This window comes from Schistocerca serialis, chromosome 8, assembly GCF_023864345.2.
Source record: "Schistocerca serialis cubense isolate TAMUIC-IGC-003099 chromosome 8, iqSchSeri2.2, whole genome shotgun sequence".
Taxonomy (NCBI): Eukaryota; Metazoa; Arthropoda; class Insecta; order Orthoptera; family Acrididae; genus Schistocerca; species Schistocerca serialis.
The window spans coordinates 445,207,118-445,227,793 of NC_064645.1; the positions used below are offsets into that span (position 1 = coordinate 445,207,118).

Here is a 20,676-nt window from a genome sequence, read left to right on the forward strand (position 1 = left end):
ATTAAAAAGAATTGTTACAGCAAGCTCTCAACATAACAAAATATTGAAATATTTAAGAGTACAACAGCTGCTAGGAGGATAATACGAATTTATGTTCATTCATTGTGCTTGAAACTTTTAGGCAAATAATCTGTACCAGCATATGCTAGAAATTAGCGTACGAAAATGTTGTGAAGTGTTTTAGCGAGGTAAGGAAGGAGAATAAAGGAAACATTTCCTTTTTATTGATATGATGTATATGCTTCTGTACATTTCTTTATGCGTATACGCTGGTTAGTACTTTTCCAATAGCTTTGGTCCAACATAAAATTTTATGCATTCTACAACATGTAACAAAACGGAATAAATATAGACAACTCTGATTTTTGCACAGTAAGTGTTTTAGTCGCGCTTATCTACCGTTATTTGTTCGTTCAGATTCTGTTTGCTGACATTATTTTGCTTCAGTCGAAACAGTCACTTGCGTCCTGATGTTCCTGAAGTGGCACTTCTATCACTTCTTCGTAGATATCAGTCGTTTCACACTCCACTCGAAGTAGTAACAAGACAATTGAGCGTGGAAACTGCTGTTCATTAAATGCGGAAGTATAATCCCGAAACGAGCACATCCACGGTCGGAGTGTTCTGCTGTTCGTAAACTCTGTGAGGAAATTAATAAATCGATGAACGGATTATCAGTATCTGCTATCATGAATGAAGGGAAGACTAATTCACTTTTGTGAGCATGGAAAAACAATCAGAACATTGTGCTGCCTGAACTGTCCAGAAAAAGTTTGCAAGTTGTTGCACAGTAGCCCTCCACAATAGGTATTAAAACTGTTGGTAGAACTCGACGGTGAAGTTGCTGACTTCTACAACAGTCGAGCTCGTTGAGTACTGAAACTCCCGCTTCAGAGGACAGTAGCCCACTGCAGTCTGGTCGATGCACACAGAGGCTGTTCCTCTGGGCGTTAACTTGGAGGAGCGTGCGGAGTCTCCTGGTGATGGACTGCTCCCGATCCTCACCTACCGAGACAGCCAGCTGCGTCCTTGCCCTCGAGTTCCGCTGGGGGAACCACGTCCTCGTATGGTTCAATGGCCAGGAGTCGCATTTCTTCCTTTACCTGCAACATAAGGTGTTCGGTCTCTGTATCAATCGCGATACGTTGAAAACTCTAGGAAGCTGTAATTGCAAATACATGTGACGCCACCTTGAAATAGAGTAACCTATTAGAAACACACACCTTATTCGATTCTGAGAGACTAGATTTAATTACATTGTGCATTCCGTAGACCTATACTGAGGTGACTGCGGAGTGGCATTAAATACTTTATGTGGAAACTGACTCAAAGAAATATCCGTCCCAGCATAAGCCGTAAGCGGTTCAGGGGAAACACGGAAATCCTTAATCCTAGCCAAAGCAGGCATTACTTTCAGGGGTTTAAAGGTTAGCATCGCTACCTGTAGATCCCAGAATTACGGATTCTGTTCCCGACCAGGTGGGAGATTTTCTGTGCGTTATCATTTCCTCTCATCTTCACTGACGTGCAGCTCGCCGAAGTACATGTATCAGGTGGCCGAACTACCCAAGACAGTGTCTGTCGGCAAGTGCCATACGATTATTTCACTGAGAGCGTCCCGTTAGAAACTGACTAAGCTCCACAGATCGCGAATTGGATGCCTTTTTAAAGACAAGTTTCGCACTACCAATAATAACAACTCCTGTCATTCACCAACGACGGAAACACGCCAAGATCTCATAGCTATGTCCAGTACCATCGTCAAACAGAATGTGGAAACCTACACGATACGGCACCTGACCACTGAGATGGACGTAATTTTGAATTTTTGAAATGGTATTGTAGCACTATAACTCAGTGCCTCACGTATTTTTCAATTACTTAGGTTCTCGAATTTTTAACCATTTTATGTATTAAGAAATTTTGGCATTAATTAGTGTTTGTGAGAAAGTAATGTATGTTGATAGGATAGATAAGAATTATTTATGTCACATCACTACGGTAAACTCGCTGGTCATATCAGGGACGTTGTTATTATACACTCCTGGAAACTGAAATAAGAACACCGTGAATTCATTGTCCCAGGAAGGGGAAACTTTATTGACACATTCCTGGGGTCAGATACATCACATGATCACACTGACAGAACCACAGGCACATAGACACAGGCAACAGAGCATGCACAATGTCGGCACTAGTACAGTGTATATCCACCTTTCGCAGCAATGCAGGCTGCTATTCTCCCATGGAGACGATTGTAGAGATGCTGGATGTAGTCCTGTGGAACGGCTTGCCATGCCGTTTCCACCTGGCGCCTCAGTTGGACCAGCGTTCGTGCTGGACGTGCAGACCGCGTGAGACGACGCTTCATCCAGTCCCAAACATGCTCAATGGGGGACAGATCCGGAGATCTTGCTGGCCATGGTAGTTGACTTACACCTTCTAGAGCACGTTGGGTGGCATGGGATACATGCGGACGTGCATTGTCCTGTTGGAACAGCAAGTTCCCTTGCCGGTCTAGGAATGGTAGAACGATGGGTTCGATGACGGTTTGGATGTACCGTGCACTATTCAGTGTCCCCTCGACGATCACCAATGGTGTACGGCCAGTGTAGGAGATCGCTCCCCACACCATGATGCCGGGTGTTGGCCCTGTGTGCCTCGGTCGTATGCAGTCCTGATTGTGGCGCTCACCTGCACGGCGCCAAACACGCATACAACCATCATTGGCACCAAGGCAGAAGCGACTCTCATCGCTGAAGACGACACGTCTCCATTCGTCCCTCCATTCACGCCTGTCGCGACACCACTGGAGGCGGGCTGCACGATGTTGGGGCGTGAGCGGAAGACGGCCTAACGGTGTGCGGGACCGTAGCCCAGCTTCATGGAGACGGTTGCGAATGGTCCTCACCGATACCCCAGGAGCAACAGTGTCCCTAATTTGCTGGGAAGTGGCGGTGCGGTCCCCTATGGCACTGCGTAGGATCCTACGGTCTTGGCGTGCATCCGTGCGTCGCTGCGGTCCGGTCCCAGGTCGACGGGCACGTGCACCTTCCGCCGACCACTGGCGACAACATCGATGTACTGTGGAGACCTCACGCCCCACGTGTTGAGCAATTCGGCGGTACGTCCACCCGGCCTCCCGCATGCCCACTATACGCCCTCGCTCAAAGTCCGTCAACTGCACATACGGTTCACGTCCACGCTGTCGCAGCATGCTACCAGTGTTAAAGACTGCGATGGAACTCCGTATGCCACGGCAAACTGGCTGACACTGACGGCGGCGGTGCACAAATGCTGCGCAGCTAGCGCCATTCGACGGCCAACACCGCGGTTCCTGGTGTGTCCGCTGTGCCGTGCGTGTGATCATTGCTTGTACAGCCCTCTCGCAGTGTCCGGAGCAAGTATGGTGGGTATGACACACCGGTGTCAATGTGTTCTTTTTTCCATTTCCAGGAGTGTATAAAGTACAGAGAATATCTTTCGTGTAACAAAACATCGTTGGCGCGATTGCGCGCAGTCATAGAGGTGAAGGTAGAGAAGTAGTTGCGAAACATCTGTGATGTGGAACAGACATGTGTTGGGGCGTAAATACTGCAGTTGGGTCTAATGTGTTTTAATACGTGCCCTTGGGAAATTATACGTTGGCGAGCAAGTGTGTAGGTACATTACAGAGTGTTTCAAAAAGGACTTTACAACTCTGAAAATTCATATAAATTAACTCATAGTACCTACAGAGGTGATTGTATCCTCAGTTTGTAGGGAAATACATCACGTTTTGTCTCGCGCAGTTCGCTAGTGCTGAATCACACCGTAATGAGTGCTAGCAGCAGTTGCGTTAAAGATGGCTGCGTTCAGTGGACTTGAGAGTGTTTTGGTTTGAAGAGTCGAAGTCGGCGACAACAATTCAGCATAATTTCTGTACCAAGTACGCTAAAGATCCTCCTAGTAGGCCTACAATTTATGAACTGCATAAATGTTTTGTAGAAACAGGATGCTCAGAAGGACATCGGAAATCATCACGTCGTCCCAGCACATCCGACGACGTCGTTGAGCAAGTGAGATAACGTTCTGCTAATAGCCCTACGATATCGATCCGGCGTGCATCTCTCGAACTATAGATATCACATAGGACTCTTTGGCGTGTGTTGAGAAACCGTTTGCATTTGAAACCGTACAGATTGACGATCCTACAAGCAATAAAAGATACCGAGAAAATGGCTCGCTAGAACTTCTGTGCGGATATGTTAAATCTATTACACTAGGATGAAAATTTCTTGGATCAAATCATCTTTCCTGTGGAGTGTTTTGCTCGCTTTGAGGCGCCATGTCACGGATTACGCGGCCCCTTCCGCCGGAGGTTTGAGTCCTCCCTCGGGCATGGGTGTATGTGTTGTTCTTAGCATAAGTTACTTTAAGTAGTGTGTAAGTCTGGGGACCGATGACCTCAGCAGTTTGGTCCCTTAGGAATGCAACACATTTCAGCATTTGAACATCTTTTCTGACGGGTCGACTTTTCACTTAAGTGGCAAGGGTAACATACATAACTGTAGGATTTGGGGCAATAAAAATTCACGTCAAACATTGCAACTTGTTCCTGATAGCCGTAAAGTGAACGTTTCTTGGGCATTGAGCAAGAACGAAGAGAACGGGGCCTTTTTTCCGTGAGAGAACCATCAACGGGATAGTGTACCTGGATATGTTAATTTTTGATAGCACAGATCGATGTGGATGATCAAGAACGAAATGTTTACATCACGCAAGATGGCGCACCACCCCGCTACCTGGCTGAAGTCCAGGATTATCTCAGTGACCGCCTTCCAGGCCAACGGATTGGCGGTGATGCGTGAATTGCATGGACCCCACGTTCCCCAGACCTGATACCACTCCATTTTTTAAACGGGGTTCATCAAAGTTATCATGTTTGTACCTTCTGTACTGGCTTCTCTACCCGAACTTAGAGCAAGATTTTCGCCGCCACTGAGCAATTTACACTGTAATGCTACAGCAAGATTGGGAATAAATTGACTTCCGATTGAATGTGTGCAGGATAACCAACGGAAGCCACATACAACATCTTTAGCTTAAAGTAAAAAAAGTTTGTGTGTTTCCATACAAAAACCACTAAACCCAGCTGTACATCTTCTGTTAATAAATTTATATGAATTTTTAAAGATGTAAAGTCCTTTTTGGAACACCCTGTATATGGTCGCAAGACGATTTTCGAAGTATTGAAGAATACTGCGTGGCCCAAAAGTATTTAAGCTGATCACTAATCAAGAGGAGCCTGTTGCCAGTAACGTGTCTTATAATAAGCACTACATAGCACCAAAAACATCGCCTCGCAAAGTAAGATCGATATAGTACTTCTGTAGTTGCGTAATAAGCATTCCAGCATCTTAGTAACGTTCTGGAACATTATAGTGTAACTAGGCAAAGAACAAACTTGTTCGTTGACCAGAGTCGTTAACCATCAGCAGCGGCATGTCCTTTCACCATAATTTCCAAGAAAGTCAGAAGGAAAAAAAAGGTCGAAAATAGATAAATCTAGTAAATTTGCAGTTGACTATCAATCAATTGTTTACTGTGTTCGGAAGCAATAGTAACAATAGTGGTTCGAATAATACGAGTATTTCACTACTACCGGAGACAGTTTAAACTAGAAGTGATTTAAAAGAGAATCATATTAAATGACAAAAGTATGCTGGTTTTCTGATAATAAAAGCAGTTTTAGAAATTTGTTGTATTATGTAAGTAATATTATGTACCCACGTTTGCGTAATATTATTACTTAAAAAAGTCGTTACTGCATTAACCTAAAACGCTATGATTTGCAAAGTAATAGTAAAGAATGAGAAACAGTTTGTGTCACGACCCAGCATATTTTCTATTGGACAGCATTATCGTGAGTTAAGTAACACAATTCAGTTTTCCGTAAACGGTTGCTAGCCATTCATTATTATTAACGATAATTATGGTAACTAACACCACTGACTTCTAACTGAACGTCTTTTGTGTTCATGTTACACGTGTCTGTTACATGTTGGTTAGTATGTGTTCATTTTCTCCCGTTGCTGCATTGTCTTTCCAGCACTATCTTTATGCAATTTCAATATATTTACAATCATTTATCACATTTAACCTTTGTCGTTTTGGAGCTGGTGACCGTTTTATTCTTCAGTTTATATTATTTTGATATAAATTCTGTCATTCACAATTATGGCAAACTATACGGAAACATTAATGTAGTCCTTTTTATTTTATTTTGTTTTATTTCTTTTCTACATTTACATCGTTGTAGTATGTATTAATAAGCACTCGTGTGATAGCGATCAGCTTGTAACTACATGATTTCTATCATTGAACATTGATCTTTGGATTCGATACCTCGTCTCCATTAACAGCGGAGCTTTACGTACACGTGTCCCAATAAAAACCTTACATACACCGCAGAGTGCAGGTACGTTAAAGTACCATCTAACAATGAATACCAAAGTGTGTTCTATGACGATCTTCAGGCGTCACAAGAAATCTTGCACTTGTCAACAAAAAAACGATCAAGGTTATATTCCAGACGTTCCGTTGCCCATCTGCTTTGCGTACCACGGTCCTCGTGGGTTTGAATTATGGTTCGTAATGGACTCCTAGAGATCGAATTACTTCCGGAGACTGCTGCGTATCTTCTGGGTTGACATAATACTCCCAGTTACCACGAAGATTGAAGCGCACAATATTTTTGCATTTTCCTTGAGGTAAGTGCAAGCCATGTTTTGGAGGAAGCCGTCCACATCAGTAAGCTTTGAACATGGCGACCTCTATGTTGTAAACAAAATTAATTTAATTAATGCTTGAAGATAGCTGTTAATAATCTTTGTGCTGTATGTCCGGGATGCTGAGGACGTCACGCACTTTTGTGAACAGCTTACTTTTCCTTACCCTATAATTTTTTCCCTTTCTTTTTTTTTTTTTTTTGTTTAATTTCACGGAAGCGCAACCACCTCGTAGTTGGACTTCTTAGGTGCAAAGGGTGAAGGTGTAATTTTCTGTTTATTTCCGGGTGAGAAGGGTAATAAGCATTAGGTGCTTTGACCCTCCTAAGGTGTTGGTTATTGTAATACATTTTGTTTAATATTGCAGTCTGTGCCAGATGACTTTACATTTCTGTCACACAACGTTACATTGCTTTTTCTCCTATTTTTGTTAATAAACATACATTACTTTATTATGTCATTGGGAAGCCTCGATGAAGGCGCGGGGATCTCTGATGCGGTGCCACTCCCAGGGGCAATAGACCAGTCGTAATCAACAAATCTCATAATGGGCTTTGGTGCTTAAAATGGTAGCGAGTTTTTTGTGCGTGGATGACGCGATTACTTCCCTAGTGCTGTCCAGGTGCAGCTTCTGATGGAGATGCTCTACGCTTGCCCATGTAGATGCTCAAAGGATTTACTGGAGGCATCGGTTTTGTAAGGGTTTTGTCAGACCTGCGGCGGCTTGAGAATGCTGTTACTGATGATTCGCCAGAAGGAGCATCCATATATGAGTGACGGCAGAATCGTTGCTCGGTGGAGGTGTACTTTCTTCCTCACGTTCAGATGTTGATAGCAGTGGATATAACCGATGAAACCGGTGCATGGTGTTGTGGCGTTTTCACTGAAGGTGCTCCTTAGAGGGGAGGTATTTGCCAGGGGAGTGCGACGTTGTGCAATATGAGATGATCTGTGAGTTCAGGCCTGCCGTTAATGATCATAATGGGGTGAGTCTTCTCTGAATTCAGGGTAACGCGAATCTCTGCTTTCCATAATTCAAGAAGTGTTAGCGGACGTTGGAGGTACCGTATCGCTGCATCGACTCTGGACTCTGTGGCTGCTGGTAAGGATCTCTTATCATCTGAGAATTGTGCAAGGACGACTTGTGGAAGTAACGGCAATAGAATCGGGACAGAACAGTGAGTCTGGTAGTCGCTGAATGCTGGACCACTGACCATCAGTTGGAACAAAGCGGTGATTACTTTGAAGATAGCTGTTAATAATATTTGTGCTGTATGCCGGCCTTTTCGTCAATGAGAAAGGCCGCCGTTGTATAGTCCCCGTGGGTCATATTACGTACTTCATACTGGGTAACCTAGATGAGCAGGAGTTCGATCGACAAACGTGACTGGAACGCAAACTTGCCTAGTCATGTCATATCCCCTTCGGTGATTGCTGGGCAAAGTCGTCGGAGAATGATCCGTCCCAGTACGTTTAAGGGTGTTGGCAGGAGGCTGACGGGCCGATGGTTTTGCGGTTGGCGATGATCCTTACCCGGCTTTATTAGTGATACTATGCGAGTCATCTTCCAGTCGGACTGGAAGTATCCTAGCAGATAGCAACTGTTAAAAATACGGATTTTCAACACCAGAGGTTTGTGCGGCATCTTGCTCAGCCGGTCATCTGTTATACTGCTTAGTCCCAGGGCTCAGTAGCTGCCGAGTCGTCGTATAACAGAGCAGACCTCCGCCGATGTCGTTAGGAGTGGTTCCCTTTGTCATGCCATTCGTCTGATGTCTTCTGCCTGGCATGTGAGCAAATCCATCGTTACGAACTATCATAAAGTATTGTAGTGATTAACTTTCTCAAACAAAGGAGTGTCTTGGTTTGGATACTTTTTGGATACTTTTCAATTAGAGTGCTCTACATTGTTTACCTGGTCTGTGTTCAAAATGTGCCTCGAATGGCGCGAGACTTATCACGCTCTCATTTTGAAATACGGCAGAAGCTGAATCTCGTTCAGAACTGAGGGTTCAACGCTCTTAAGTACGTCCTTTACACAAATGGTTGAACGTCGAGATTTCTCGCGGTCAGTAGAGTACTGGTAGAATAAAATATATACAGGGTGTTAAAAAAAAGTATTCCTTATTTTGAGTGGTGGTAGTATGGGTCGAAACTAGTGAAAAGTATCCAGTGTAAATGGCCCTTAACATTCGTACCTAAAGAGCTGCGAGCACCTGTTCACCTTCGCTACTGTGAAACCCTTAGCTTTTACTGCAGGCTCTTTGCTACTACTAACTACTTGCAGAATGCAGTAAACAACCTCCGTTACTGTCCGTGGATACAACATGCAGTAAACTGGAGTACAACAGTAATAACAGGGAAGAAAGCTTTTATACTTTTGGAAGCTTTTGCATTCAGTTAGACTAACGAAAGAAACCGTTAGTAATTCTGAAAAGGAACTGAGGACAAATGAATCGTAGTAGACAAAAAAAAAAAAAAAATTAAAAATACCCAACACAAAACGTGAAGAGCCTGCAGAAAGAGATGTATCTACAGTGGTCAAAATAAATGTTACATATTGTCGAACTTTAATGTTGATCTTTTTGGTCAAGAATTACGTTATGATATCAATATATTGATCTGTTTGTGATGCTATTACAGCAGAAAAAGTCCACCTTTCTACTGTGAGGAGGCCGTATATGCAGCCTGTAGTATCCGTATTGCCTGTAAACATGGCAGTTCTTGTGCAGTATGTGTTTACGAAAGTTGTGTTCTAGGCACTTCAGTGCGGAACCACGCGGCAGCTACGGTCGCAGGTTCGAATCCTGCCTCGGGCACGGATGTGTGTGATGTCCGTAGGTTGGTTAAGTTTAAGTTGTTCTAAGTGTAGGGGACTGATGACCTCAAATGTTAAGCCCCATAGTGCTTAGAGCCACTTGAAACATATTTTTTGAAAGTTGTGTTGCTTCAGGATGGTTCGAAGAACAAGGACGTATGATCAGAGGCTCCACATAGTCACTCCAGTTGAGCGGCGAATGAGTCAGCTGGATGTTTGCAGCGAATGTCGCTGTGAGTCAGATTGATATCTCTGGAATCTGAAACAAGTTTCTAGCGACAGGATCGGCTGAGAATCGTCGCAGTAATGGCGGCAGAAGGCATATAGCAGGTGTGCAGGACCGAAAGCTGCATCTAATAGCAGGCAGAAACGCTGAACATTGCTACACGTCTACGGCGGCAGTTCTAAATAGATACAGGAGTGCAGGTTTTAATGGTATAGACTCCATGACCAGGCATTAAGTGCCAGAGGACCTCTCAGGGTGCTTTCCCTAAACCGGGATCGGAGAGGGACTTGTATAGCATGGGAACGAAACGAGTCTTTGTGGAATAGGCAGCAGTGTGACGCAACGTTATTTAATGGTGAGACCCTTATGAGTCTCCACTCTGACAATACTGACATTTGTGTGTAGAGATAACGTGGACAACGTTTACACCCTAACTGTATTGTAGAGCCCCACTCTTATCAAGGCACTTAAGTAACGTTTTTGCGGCTGCATTAAACCCCTGTTCCCGGGTTCGATTCCCGGCGAGGTCAGGGGTTTTCTCTGCCTCATGATGGCTGGGTGTTGTGTGCTGTCCTTAGGTTAGTTAGGTTTAAGTAGTTCTAAGTTCTAGGGGACTGATGACCATAGATGTTAAGTCCCATAGTGCTCAGAGCCATTTGAACCATAAACCCCTGTGCCAATACATAGGCGCATGACTGATGTTGCGTATCGGGATGACATACTTGCGCGCATTGTGACTTCATTTGGTGAATATATTGGAGCGGGATTTATACTGATGGACGACAGTTCACTCCCCCATCGTAAAAGTCTTGTAAACGGCTTCTTACAAGGGAACCTCCCCATCGCACCCCCCTCAGATTTTGTTATAAGTTGGCAAAGGTGATAGGCCTTGAAAGACCGAACACAATTCAGTCGAGAAAACAGGAAGAAGTTGTGTGGAACTATGAATGAAATAAGCGAAATGTACACTCATCAGTCCATGTGCAACATAGGCAACATCAAGGATAGTGGGAGCGTAGGTGCGCCGAGGTCCCGTGGTTAGCATGAGCAGCTGACGAACGAAAGGTCCTTGGTTCAAGTCTTCCCTCTTGTGAAAAATTTACTTTTTTATTTTCCCAAAGTTATTATCTGTCCGTTCGTTCATTAGCGTCTCTCTTCACTGTAATAAGTTTATTGTCCGTATTTTGCGACCGCACGGCAAAACCGTGCGGTTAGTGAACAAAAGGACGTGCCTCTACAATGGGAACCGAAAACATTTCACCGCAAGGTCATAGGTCAACCGATTCCTCCACAGGAAAACACGTCTGATATATTGTATACGACACTGGTGACGGCTTGTGCGTCACATGACAGGAATATGTTGTCGACCCATCTAACTTGTACACTTGGCGAATGGGTAAAAAGACTCTTCTACCTTGCCCGATTTAGGTTTTCTTGTGGATGTGGTAATCACTCCAAAAAAAGTGATGAAAACATAAGAGTTTGTCACACAAACTGCAACAAATGAATGCAAAAGTTTACAGTCGCACAGTTTTCCCTCTGCTCTGTCAAAACATATGTTTTTAACGTTTTCAAATTTTTCCTTGTGTAGACCGTCAAATCCTGCATATGTTCAAGCAAATCTGAACATGTCCTGGAACTTTAGAGAGCGAAGTTGATTATGAGTGCCTGGACTTTGATAATTGTGTGAAAATAAAAAATTAAACTTTTCACTCCAGAGAAGACTTGAACCAAGGACCTCTCATTCCGCAATTGCTCACGCTAACCACGGGACCACGGCGCTCTTTAGTTCATGTTCTCCTTGATGTTGCCTATCTTGCGCATGGACTACTCAGTTTGTGTATTTCGCCTATTTTTTTCATAGTTCCACACAACTTCTTCCTGTTTTCTCGATTGATCTGTGTTCAGTTTTTCAAGGCCTATCCACTGTGCACTACACACCGGAAGCAGCTACTAGGGTAGCAGAGTACGTGTGGCGTGCACACGGGGGTTTTTTAGGTTAGAGGGACCCCCCCTTGGGCGAAACGATAAAATACCTGACGGCTTACCAGAGAGGACATTATCATCGTTGATAAAGAATGTCCGTCCTCAGAGACCAAAAACAGGAAAAGTTAACGTAATATTGGTAAACTGCAGGAGTATCCAGGGCAAGGTTCCTGAATTAGTATCTCTTATTGAAGGAAATAGTGCGCATATAGTATTAGGAACGGAAAGTTGGTTAAAACCGGAAGTGAACAGTAACGAAATCCTAGACAAAGAATGGAATATATACCGCAAGGATAGGATAAACGCCAATGGTGGAGGAGTATTTATAGCAGTAAAGAATTCAATAATATCCAGTGAAGTTATTAGCGAATGCGAATGTGAAATAATCTGGGTTAAGTTAAGTATCAAAGGTGGGTCAGATATGATAGTCGGATGCTTCTATAGACCACCTGCATCAGCAATCGTAGTAGTTGAGCGCCTCAGAGAGAACCTGCAGAACGTCGTGAAGAAGTTTCGTGATCATACTATTGTAATAGGGGGAGACTTCAATCTACCAGGTATAGATTGGGATAGTCACACAATCAGAACTGGAGCCAGGGACAGAGACTCTTGTGACATTATCCTGACTGCCTTGTCCGAGAATTACTTCGAGCAGATAGTTAGAGAACCAACTCGTGAAGCTAACGTTTTAGACCTCATAGCAACAAATAGACCGGAACTTTTCGACTCCGTGAATGTAGAAGAGGGTATCAGTGATCATAAGTCAGTGGTTGCATCAATGACTACAAGTGTAATAAGAAATGCCAAGAAAGGAAGGAAAATATATTTGCTTAACAAGAGTGATAGGGCACAAATCGCAGAATATCTGAGTGACCACCATCAAACGTTCATTTCTGAGGAAGAGGATGTGGAACAAAAATGGAAAAAATTCAGAAACATCGTCCAGTACGCCTTAGATAAGTTCGTACCGACTAAGGTCCAAAGCGAGGGGAAAGATCCACCGTGGTATAACAATCATGTACGAAAGGTACTACGGAAACAAAGAAAGCTTCATCATAGGTTTAAGAGTAGTCGAATCATAGCTGATAAGGAAAAGCTGAACGAAGCGAAAAAGAGCGTAAAGAGAGCAATGAGAGAAGCATTCAACGAATTCGAACATAAAACATTGGCAAACAATCTAAACAAGAACCCTAAAAAGTTTTGGTCATATGTAAAATCGGTAAGCGGATCTAAATCCCCTATTCAGTCACTCGTTGACCACGATGGAACCGAAACAGAGGACGACCGAAGAAAGGCAGAAATACTGAATTCAGTGTTCCGAAACTGTTTCACTGCGGAAAATCGTAACACGGTCCCTGACTTCAGCCGTCGCACGGACGCCAAAATGGAAAATATTGAAATAAACGATATCGGAATTGAAAAACAACTGCTATCACTTAGTAGCGGAAAAGCATCCGGACCAGACGAGATACCCTTAAGATCCTACAGTGATTATGCTAAAGAACTTGCCCCCATTCTATCAGCAATTTATCGTAGATCGCTGGAAGAACGTAAAGTACCTAGCGACTGGAAGAAAGCGCAGGTCGTTCCCATTTTCAAGAAGGGTCATAAATCAGATGCGAATAATTATAGGCCTATTTCCCTTACGTCAATCTGTTGTAGAATAATGGAACATGTTTTGTGTTCTCGTATTATGACGTTCTTAGATAATACAAATCTCCTTCATCATAACCAACATGGATTTCGCAAACAGAGATCATGTGAAACTCAGCTCGCCCTATTTGCCCAAGAAATTCACAGTGCCGTAGACACTGGCGAGCAGATTGATGCCGTATTCCTGGACTTCAGGAAGGCATTTGATACGGTTCCGCACTTACGTTTAGTGAAAAAAATACGAGCTTACGGAATATCGGACCAGGTTTGTGATTGGATTCAGGATTTCCTAGAAGAAAGAACACAACATGTCATTCTTAACGGTTCAAAATCTGCAGATGTAGAGGTAATTTCGGGAGTACCGCAGGGAAGCGTGATAGGACCTTTATTGTTTACAATATACATAAATGACTTAGTTGACAACATCGGTAGCTCCGTGAGGCTATTTGCAGATGACACGGTTGTCTACAAGAAAGTAGCAACATCAGAAGACTCGTACGTACTCCAGGAGGACCTGCAGAGGATTAATGCATGGTGCGACAGCTGGCAGCTTTCCCTAAACGTAGATAAATGTAATATAATGCGCATACATAGGGGCAGAAATCCATTCCAGTACGATTATGCCATAGGTGGTAAATCATTGGAAGCGGTAACGACCGTAAAATACTTAGGAGTTACTATCCGGAGCGATCTGAAGTGGAATGATCACATAAAACAAATAGTGGGAAAAGCAGGCGCCAGGTTGAGATTCATAGGAAGAATTCTAAGAAAATGTGACTCATCGACGAAAGAAGTAGCTTACAAAACGCTTGTTCGTCCGATTCTTGAGTATTGCTCATCAGTATGGGACCCTTACCAGGTTGGATTAATAGAAGAGATAGACATGATCCAGCGAAAAGCAGCGCGATTCGTCATGGGGACATTTAGTCAGCGCGAGAGCGTTACGGAGATGCTGAACAAGCTCCAGTGGCGGACACTTCAAGAAAGGCGTTACGCAATACGGAGAGGTTTATTATCGAAATTACGAGAGAGCACATTCCGGGAAGAGATGGGTAACATATTACTACCGCCCACATATATCTCGCGTAATGATCACAACGAAAAGATCCGAGAAATTAGAGCAAATACGGAGACTTACAAGCAGTCGTTCTTCCCACGCACAATTCGTGAATGGAACAGGGAAGGGGGGATCAGATAGTGGTACAATAAGTACCCTCCGCCACACACCGTAAGGTGGCTCGCGGAGTATAGATATAGATGATGTAGATGTAGATAACAAAATCTGAGGGGGGTGCGATGGGGAGGTTCCCTTGTTAGTGGAGCACTGAATCAGTCAGACGGAGTAGCCTGTATATCCTCCCGATGTCAGTTGCATGGACTATGGTAAAACGAGCGGTTTGAAACGTCGTGTTACACCAGGGCATTATACAGGTAGCGGTGGAAGATTGAGACAATATCCTACAGGCGTATCTGGACAGTCTGATGAGGATTATGCCTAGCGGCATTAAAATGTGTCCGTAGTTATGAGGAGGACAAACTAGTCGATAAACAATGTGTTATCCTAAATGACTACACTAGTGACTGCAGTAGAATCGTTTTCGTGGAAATGTGTTTATTTTTGTTTTCTTACGTATGTACCTGACAGAATAGAGCCAGTATTATCGATTAGATGGAGTACTGCTATATAGCAACTTGATAACATTTATTGTGCGTGACTATAGAAGCAAAATATCAGAATTAGGGGTTTCCAAGAAAAATGTAGTCTGAGGAAAGAGAAAAATAAGGTAAAAAATATGAACTATGAAGGAAGATCAATAAGTGATGCAACACATTGCCTGAAAGTGGATTGGATTTAATCAGTACTCCAATGTACCAAATTATTCCCTGCTCTTTTGGCTACAAAACCTAATTTTTCAACATAATCTCTGTTCAAAGCGACTGCTTTATGCCACCTTCACGGGAGGGGGGCTGTGTAAAGGGGGGCTGTGTAACCACGTGGTATCACTCTACGGTCGAAGTCGGAGCCGACGTGTTGCTCCGTCAGTGAACTCCCATTTATCCACACACTGCTACTTCCCACGAGCGAAACAGATGGAAGTTGGAAGTTGCGAGATCTGGCCTATTGGGTGGATGAGGACAGTCCAGTGAAGTTTTGTGAGCTCCTCTCGGGTGCGCAGATTTGTGTGATGCCTTGCGTTGTCGTGGAGAAGGAGAAGTTCGTTTGCACTTTTGTGGCAACCAACACACTGAGGTCTTTTTTCAATTTCCTGAGTGTACCATAAAACACTTCGGAGTTGGTCGTTGCACCATGATTGAGAAGATGAAACAGAATAGCTCTTTCAGAGGTCGAGTAGATCGTCGCCAGGACTTTATCGGCTCAGGGTGCGACTTTGAACTTCTCTTCGTCGAACATTGCAGGAGTGACATCTGTCTACAGTCGGCACGCGCAAGGTCAGACAGGTTTGCGCGATCTTGTTGAGATTATGAAAGACGCCTCGCCCAATGACTCGCCGTCATTTTTTTGACTGAGATGTCTCAAATATTCTGCAAGTGACTGTGGGTATATACGAGGCTCCGGTTTTCCGCCAAGAATAGCTCAGTGAAAGCTCTCTGTTTGGAACGCACCTCTGCTATTAACGCAACTTTGAATGCTATTTATAGTACTGCCACATAATAGAACCCGATGAAACTACAGTGGCTGAATCAGAAATATTCCACGATGTCACACAACAAATTCTGCATTCTCCCAACCCAAACTGGATGAGAAAAAAAAGTGTACCATCACTTACTGAACGACCCTCGTAGTGTTGGATTAACAAAATGGTTCAAATGGCTCTGAGCAGTATGGGACTTAACATCTGAGGTCATCAGTCCCCTAGAACTCAGAACTACTTAAACCTAACTAACCTAAGGACATCACACACATCAATGCCCGAGGCAGGATTCGAATCCGAGACCGTAGCAGCTGCGCGGTTCCGGACTGAAGCGCATAGAACCACTCGGCCACAGCGGTCGGCCTTGGATTAACATAAAATAGAAAATTAGAAGTGAGTTATAGAAAAATGGGAAGACAGGAAAATGTGATAGTCGAGGTCTCACCTTCTCAACTCCCCTAAGGACCCTGAGGATGTTCCTGCCAGCCAGCTTCTGCAGCTGCTCCATGGTCCAGCCTCGACTCCTGTGCAGCTCCGCCAGCAGGAAGGGATAGCGCGACACGTCCTCCAGACCCAGGGGCGTCCTGCAAGTAGTGAACAGTAGCAGTTCTTCGGCTGTACCACTCTGTCGGAACATTATTACGTTTCTAATTAATTTATGCATCCTTTCCACTAAGCACGATTGGGTTCTCTCTTACACCTGAAGGGTGCTGACATTTACATATACACAGCAATCAGCTGTTTATAATAATAATTATTATAATTATAATTATTATCATATACTGCACTGCAAACAGAGTGCTTAAGAAAGGGTCCCATATACGTACAGTAGACAGTATTGGCCAATACTAGACAATACTAGAAGTAAGCAGAGTAGAACTTGATACCAATGGGATACAAGAAATAGCATTCAAATTAATGAAATACCTGAGCAAAGGAGAAGGACATATTGTAAACCTCAATGTAATATAACCATTTAATTGAAATACACATTGTGAAGAACTCTGGTACAATCAATAAATCAAAGAAGCAGATGAAGAACAAGTGCAGGGATTAGAGTAGGCCGGCTGGAGTGGCCGTGCGGTTCTAGGCGCTGCAGTCTGGAACCGCGAGGCCGCTACGGTCGCAGATTCGAATCCTGCCTCGGGCATGGATATGTGTGATGTCCTTAGGTTAGTTAGGTTTACGTAGTTCTAAGTTCTAGGGGACTGATGACCTCAGAAGTTGAGTCCCATAGCGCTCAGAGCAATTTTTTTGATCAGACTATACTGGACCGGCGGAATTAAAGACAAATTAAAAATAAAACCGAAAATCATGGGGAATATATGGAATAAACGCTGTATTGATTAAACGAGGAAGAATTATGTTATAATTAAGAATGTTACATCTCTTTGACATGTGCTGCGCAAAATATGAGATGCCGGAGGAATAGAAAATAGCAAATGTCATTTCAGTATATAAGAAAGGCGAATGAAGTAATACTTGTAACCATAGAGGCATAATTATTCTGAGTAGTGCTTTCAAAATCTATTTCAATTATAATAGGAAACGAAAGATTGTGAATTATATCGGAAGTAATATTAATGGAAGAACAGGCAGGATTTAGAAAGCAAGCTCATACATAGGTGATGTTTTTGCAACTGAAAGAGATAATTGAAGAGAGGCGAGAATTTTATATGGAAACTCAACTAGCGTCGTGGATTACGAAAAAGCGTCTGACAGAATTCACAAAAAAATGGCTCAGATGGCTCTGAGCACTATGGGACTTAACTACTGAAGTCATCAGTCCCCTAGAACTCAGATCTACTTAAACCTAACTAACCTAAGGACATCACACACATCCATGCCCGAGGCAGGATGCGAACCTGCGACCGTAGCGGTCTCGCGGTTCCAGACTGTAGCGCCTAGAACTGCATGGCCACTCCGGCCGGCAGACAGAATTCACAAAGAGAAGTTATGAGCAGCAGAGGAAAAGAGAGGAATCACAAAACATCTGATACAAGTCGCAAAAAGTGTGTATATTACAAATTGCGTTTTACAAAACTAAATGGGCTAAGTACAAGCTACAGACTTCCTCTATATATAGAAATAGAACTTCACTTTGGCCATTTTATATATTCACCCAGAACGAACGAAATTAGTCCTCAATAATAAACCAGTAGAACAGGTAACCCATTTTAAGTATGTAGGATGTGACATATCATATGATCGTGAGATGAATAAACAGGAAAAAAACTAACACTTAACAGTGTATATGTTCCACAATAACAATAAAACTTAAAGGTAAAACAAGGAAAGAGGTACAACCGAAATTTTATAAGTCCATGGCAGTTCCTACTGTACTGTATGGCGCAGAAAGTTGGATACCGATAAATATAAATTTACCGCAGCTAGAATCATCAGCAACGAAATTTTTAAGATCTGTGAAGGGCTCTACTACGAAAGACAAATTTACAAACGAAGTAATGAGGGAAGAATTAGGATCCAACCACCGACCCAAAAGGCAATCCAATACAATGGAAAATGGAGGGAACATATACTTCACATGTCACCACAAAGACTTTGCAAACTAGCAATGGATTAGGAAAACAATAGAGCAAGAGAAGTGTGGGAAGACCGAGGACGAGATGATGACATTGGAACAGGGCTTAGGCGTAACCTCGAGTGGCAGAAGAAGATTATAAAAATGGCCTGTAAGCATGTGATTGGGTACAACCACTATTTTACGCACAAACCACTGTGACGTTTGATATCATATGTTGGGCTCCAATAACCATTTGACTAGACGTCAAATCCGAATATTACTCTTAACTTTCTCCTATCGCCACTGTTAATTAACTTACGTATTCGGTACTCATAGATACTGATAAGCCAAAACATAATGAACACCTGCATAATGGCGTGTAGGTGCACCTTGGGTACGAAAGTCAACAGCGATTCAGCGTGGTACGGATTCAAGAGGTACTTGGTAGGTTACTCGTGGTATGAAGCACCAGATTTTACCCACAGACCAATAAATTCCCGTAAAGTATCAGCCGGTGCCTTATGGGCGCACAGCTGGCAACCAAAAACGCCCACTAACCACGCAACAGAAAGCCTATTATTTACAGCCCGAACTTAGCGATAGTGAACTATCCACTTACTCCACTGTGCTGTCCTGTGCCTATGTTGCCTGGATATCCACTCAATCCAGGTCTACCATTCCATCTAAACACTAGAGTGCCAAGCACTGCGTTTTACTGTACTTTGTCCATACGTCTCCCCTCTCCCACACGGATTCTGTACAGTCTCATCAATTTCCCAGCACTTCTAATCCACAGCGAACACCACCACGTATCTTACATTATCCGCAAACCATGTTAGGATGATCCCATTGTTTACCCTCCTATCACTAATGTTAGTGTGCTGACACCTGTACCAAAACGTGCCCACCGTCCCTACTACCTATCATATCCCAACGCCACTTCAACCGTCTTCTTCCCCAGAAAACGAAAATTGCTCCCCTATTAATCTGACATTATTATTATTACAGACGAATGGAAAAACTGGTTAAAGCTGACCTCGGAGAAGATCAGTTTGGATTCCGTAGAAATGTGGGAACACGTGAGGCAATACTGACCGTACAACTTATCTTAGAAGAAAGATTAAGGAAAGGCAAACCTACGTTTCTAGCATTTGTACACTTAGAGAAAGCTTTTGACAATGTTGACTGGGATATTCTCTTTCAAATTCTGAAGGTGGCAGGGGTAAAATACAGGGAGCGAACGGCTATTTACAATTTGTACAGAAACCAGATGGCAGTTGTAAGAGTCGAGGGGCATGAAAGGGAAGCAGCGGTTGGGAAGGGTGTGAGACAGGGATGTAGCCTCTCCCCGATGTTATTCAATATGTATATTGAAAAGCAGTAAAGGAAACAAAAGTGGTATTAAAATCCATGGAGAAGAAATAAAGACTTTGAGGTTCGCCGATGACATTGTAATTCTGTCAGAGACAGCAAAGGACTTGGAAGAGCAGTTGAACGGAATGGACAGTGTCTTGAAAGGAGGGTATAAGATGAACATCAACCAAAGCAAAACAAGGATAATGGATTGTAGTCGAATTAAGTCGGGTGATGCCGAGGGAATTAGATTAGGAAATGAGACATTCAAAGTAGTAAAGGAGTTTTGCTATTTGGGGAGCAAAATAACTGATGATGGTCGAAGTAGAGAGGATATAAAATGTAGACCGGCAATGGCAAGGAAAGCGTTTCTGAAGAAGAGAAATTTGTTAACATCGAGTATAGATTTAAGTGTCAGGAAGTCGTTTCTGAAAGTATTTGTATGGAGTGTAGCCATGTATGGAAGTGAAACGTGGACGATGAATAGTTTAGACAAGAAGAGAATAGAAGCTTTCGAAATGTGGTGCTACAGAAAAATGCTGATGATTAGATGGGTAGATCGTGAGGAGGTATTGAATAGAATTGAGGATAAGAGGAATTTGTGGCACAACTTGACCAGAAGAAGGGATCGGTTGGTAGGACATGTTCTGAGACATCAAGGGATCACAAATTTAGTACTGGAGGGCAGCGTG

At 43.3% G+C, this 20,676-nt stretch overlaps 1 protein-coding gene across 1 annotated transcript in view; it reads right to left on the reverse strand.

Annotated features, from left to right (window-relative positions):
• Nucleotides 1-247: 247 nt before the first annotated feature.
• LOC126417056 (dipeptidase 1-like) overlaps nt 248-20,676 on the reverse strand; it is a 644,900-nt gene continuing 624,471 nt past the window's right edge. Inside the window, exons 13-14 of the mRNA XM_050084949.1 lie at nt 16,553-16,691; nt 248-1,103 (exon numbers count right to left, since the gene is read on the reverse strand). Of these exons, the coding sequence (XP_049940906.1) occupies nt 1,002-1,103; nt 16,553-16,691 (241 nt within the window). The 3' untranslated portion in view covers nt 248-1,001. The remainder of the gene's footprint in view (nt 1,104-16,552; nt 16,692-20,676) is intronic.